The sequence below is a fragment of the Sinocyclocheilus anshuiensis genome, unplaced genomic scaffold (genome assembly GCF_001515605.1).
Source record: "Sinocyclocheilus anshuiensis isolate Anshui unplaced genomic scaffold, SAMN03320099.WGS_v1.1 scaffold961, whole genome shotgun sequence".
In the NCBI taxonomy this organism is placed as follows: domain Eukaryota; kingdom Metazoa; phylum Chordata; class Actinopteri; order Cypriniformes; family Cyprinidae; genus Sinocyclocheilus; species Sinocyclocheilus anshuiensis.
Window position 1 is genome coordinate 1,804,466 of NW_015557049.1, and position 3,886 is coordinate 1,808,351.

At 37.2% G+C, this 3,886-nt stretch overlaps 1 protein-coding gene across 1 annotated transcript in view; it reads left to right on the plus strand.

Annotated features, from left to right (window-relative positions):
- The window catches only part of LOC107676372 (protocadherin-15-like), a gene marked incomplete at its 3' end in the record, with an annotated part of 105,729 nt that overhangs the window by 74,752 nt on the left and 27,091 nt on the right, over positions 1 to 3,886 (plus strand). The window contains exons 16-17 of the mRNA XM_016470893.1: positions 1,169 to 1,262; positions 2,770 to 2,898. Of these exons, the coding sequence (XP_016326379.1) occupies positions 1,169 to 1,262; positions 2,770 to 2,898 (223 nt within the window). The remainder of the gene's footprint in view (positions 1 to 1,168; positions 1,263 to 2,769; positions 2,899 to 3,886) is intronic.

The window sequence follows — 3,886 nt, forward strand, 5'->3', positions numbered from 1 at the left end:
ACACACACACATGTGTGAGCTCAGTGTAGGAGCCTGGGGATTTGCAGAAATCCTATTGGTCTACAAATGATAAAGGCGTCCCTGTGGCCGGCAGTTCAGCATGGATGATCACAGATACTGGTTGTTGAGTTGCACCCGTAGATACCAATGTTTATTTACCATCTGCGTTGTTTTAGTACCCGATTCACCAAAGGAATTATGCAAAGTATGGTCACGACACAGACACACCCAAAAATGTAATCCTGAATACAATTTCCAAAGCACAATTTCTGATTCTGCAGGTCGTTCTGAGTATGTGACCTACCTCATCATTATGAAAATAATCACAGCATTAAACAGATGGTTCATCCAAAATTGAAAATTCTGTCATCATTTACTCACCCTCATGTTGTGTTCTAAACCTGTATGGGTTTAAGAGTTTATTCATGCTGATTTTTGTCTATGTAATGAAAGAGGAATTGCTGACAAGATTAAAAAAAAATGTCAAAAAGCATGTTAGAAGTGTCATAAAAATATCCTGTATTATTCATATAAAAAATATCCTGTATGATTCATAACTGAATATCAGCAATAGCTTTATATATGGAACAGATATTGTGGACTGAAAATAGTGCCCTCAAATCTAATTTGTGCAATTTGAAAATTAGCATATTCAAATTTGGTGCATTATGATTGGGTTATGAGACCCAATGAAGTTTGACATCACTGATGTGACTCATCTTGGAGTATGTATAGTATATGTTTCACCATTCATTGTGTTTGAAGAAAAGAATCATAGAGGTTTCGAAACAACAAAGAGGAGTGAATGACTGAATAAAGTTTGGATAAAATGCTCATTTAATTTAGATGACAAGATTAATCACTGTCCTCAATATAAAAATAGACAATTATAAAGGCATAATTAAGAAAAAAATCAATACTATAATATGTACAGTGAGGGTCTTTGCTTATGTTGATCAAGGCAGTAGTTGGTTTCTGAGGGTATGCAGCTGAAAAATTAATTTCATTCATATTTTTTTTGTCTCTCTACGTCCTTTCCCAGTTTGTCTCTGTGTATTTTTTTTTAATGGCAGAAAATAAAGCTTAAAATAATTTTGAGATGAAAATATTTAGACTGAGGAAAGCAGTTAAATAAGAAATTTAATGAACATGTTTTGTGTCTGTTCAGTATAGGTCTTCTGCTGCTGGCCAAACCTCTGGACAGAGAGACCATCGACCAGTATCGCCTCATCGTCACGGCATCTGATGGCCACCCAGGAGGGGTGAGACTGCACCCATCCCACAATATCAGCACTATAACACTGACTGATGGCTGCTCTGATTCAAACGTCTGATCTCTTCACACCCTCTTTTCATATCTTTCATATAATAGGTTTTATGGCACATATTCATGTTGCTTTAAATGCATACAGTGTCTACACAAAAGTACACAGTAGCTACACAAACATAGCTGGAAAACTATTTCTATATCATTAGGTATTAATTAGTTTATTCCTTTTGCATAGTCATTACTGCCAAAAACTCCTCAGGGATGTTCTGTAATGAGACTCAGTGCACATTCTGTTTAAACACATTCACCTTTTTTAAAAGAACATTCACTTGTATTATCAGCTTAGCTTCTCTAATGAGAGAATTTTAGCAAACAGAAACGCTGGAGTGCTAAATGACTGCATGAAGCTCATTTATCAAACACAGTCTGATATCTGTAGAGCTGATGAGGAGGGAGTTTTCAAGAAAGACAGGCATGTAAAAAGCATTTTGAGACAGAAGGACATGCCTTAATCTTTCCCTGCGCAACATGACTGGGCAAAATGACTTTCATCTTGTCAAACAAGTCCATTAAATCATTTCCATTCCAGATCATGGTCATGGAAAGTGCAAAGAGGTTAATTAATCAATGTAATTTACCTGACCTTCACCTCTTAAAACATGATAATGATATCTAATGAAATATTCAGTGCAGCTCGCGTTTTTGAGATCAAACAGGCTTCAGTGGGGTTCAGCACATTCGTTTCGCACTTGTCTTTCAGTCAGTGTTTATGTGTGCGTATTTGATGGTGTTGATGCCTCTTGACAGAAATGTAAAGAAAAAAAACAATTTTGTAGTGCACCTGAACATGTTTTTGCCAAACAACAACTCCATATATGAATATATAATTCCCTTACCAGAAGAATTTTTTTTTCTTTCCTTCCCCCGTTTTTTTTTTTTTTTTTTGGGGGAATTAATTTTTCATGCACATCCCACTGGGATTTAAACTCTACATGCTGATCTTGACTAATCGGTTGAATTTATATTCATCACTGTGTGCTATTAAACTTAAGCCCCAGGAACTCAATTGCTTATGATTTAATTACATCTCTGTAAATGTGTTTCTGGAATAGAGTCAGAAACTAAATGGTGACACTATTTTTTTTCCTAGAGAAGTCATTTTCAATATTTAAAAAGGCAAAAAAAAAAAAGACTGACAGACAGCAGCAGGGTGAATGTCAGAGTGAATACTGTGAAAGGTTCAGGGTTTGACAGCAAGTGCACACTGAACTCCAGGGTTCAGATTTGTCAGGGCTGTACTTTTTGTAGGTTTATAGGCACAAACACACTAACAATTCCTCCCTAAATTTTCTGCAAAGATCTTCATCCTTCATAATTACAGATTTATAAGATAGCAAAATCATTTTTTTTCAGGACCAACAAGAATGTTGATCCGGTAACTTGCCATTCTTATATATTTAATTCCTGTTGATATTGAATTAATCTGTCTATATTTGTAGATTTCCACAGCCACTGTCAGCATTGTCATCACGGATGTTAATGACAATGACCCCACCTTCGACCTCACTCTTCCCAGAAATCTGACCGTGAGGGAGGAAGAGGCCAATGTGCTCGTGGGTCAAGTCAGGGTAAGTTCCATGATGAAATAAATAAAGTATCTTTAGTTTTGGTGAGATTTTTAGCTTCTGAGGGTCCCGTGAGGTTTACACCTGCCGCCCCTTTAACTGTCGTGCCGCACAGATCTTCAGACATCACTTTCTATTGTTCCCTAATTAAGTCATGGTAAATTAGAGTCATTAGTCACCTTACAGTCAGTCCCTTATGACTGCTTCTGTTCCGCCCTGCCAAGCGGTTAGATTTTTAATTAGCGTGTTTGATTAATCATGCTTTGGTTGGTAAGAAAGATGATCAATGAAAGATGTGTTAAGCTTTCATTCACAATGCCGTGTTGTCATTATGCGGCTCTTTACCGCTCATTTGTTGTTCTGTGATGTCTTGATCACTGAGCTTGGTGCCAATGTGATTGACAGGAGTGAGGTGACCCAACGGTGCCTTCGTGCTTGAATAAAATTGTGATTGAAGTCATTTAGTGCATGTTGGCCTCATATGACATGAGATTGTTTTCATGAAGTAACTACTAAACAACGAAACATTTGTTTCTTGGACATTGCTCATAGGGATCCCTCCCTATGACCTGTTCTCTCTCTTTCCATCATCTTTCTTTTTATTTCATCATCCTCTCATGTTCTGTGTAGTCTGCCATGTTCACAACAAGCAGGTGCTCACCAAACTTTGAGGCCTCACTCTCAAATTCACACACAGATCCCTGTGGAGATCAAAACCACCTGGATTCTTATTGTGCTGTGACAACAAACAAGCATACACATACAAACACTTCACACATCACAAATGCACATCAGTGTGTTTCCGCTCTACAGACACTTACAGCCATGTTGTTTGCCACAGGCTAACATGTCCAAAAGCCTTAAGATACTATTCACGCTGAGAGCTTCAAACAAGGCTTCGATAAAACTATTAGCTTTGAAGACATGTTCACTCTGGGGACAATTTTCTTTTGCCAACAAATCAAGGTTTTTGTTATATATATATATATAT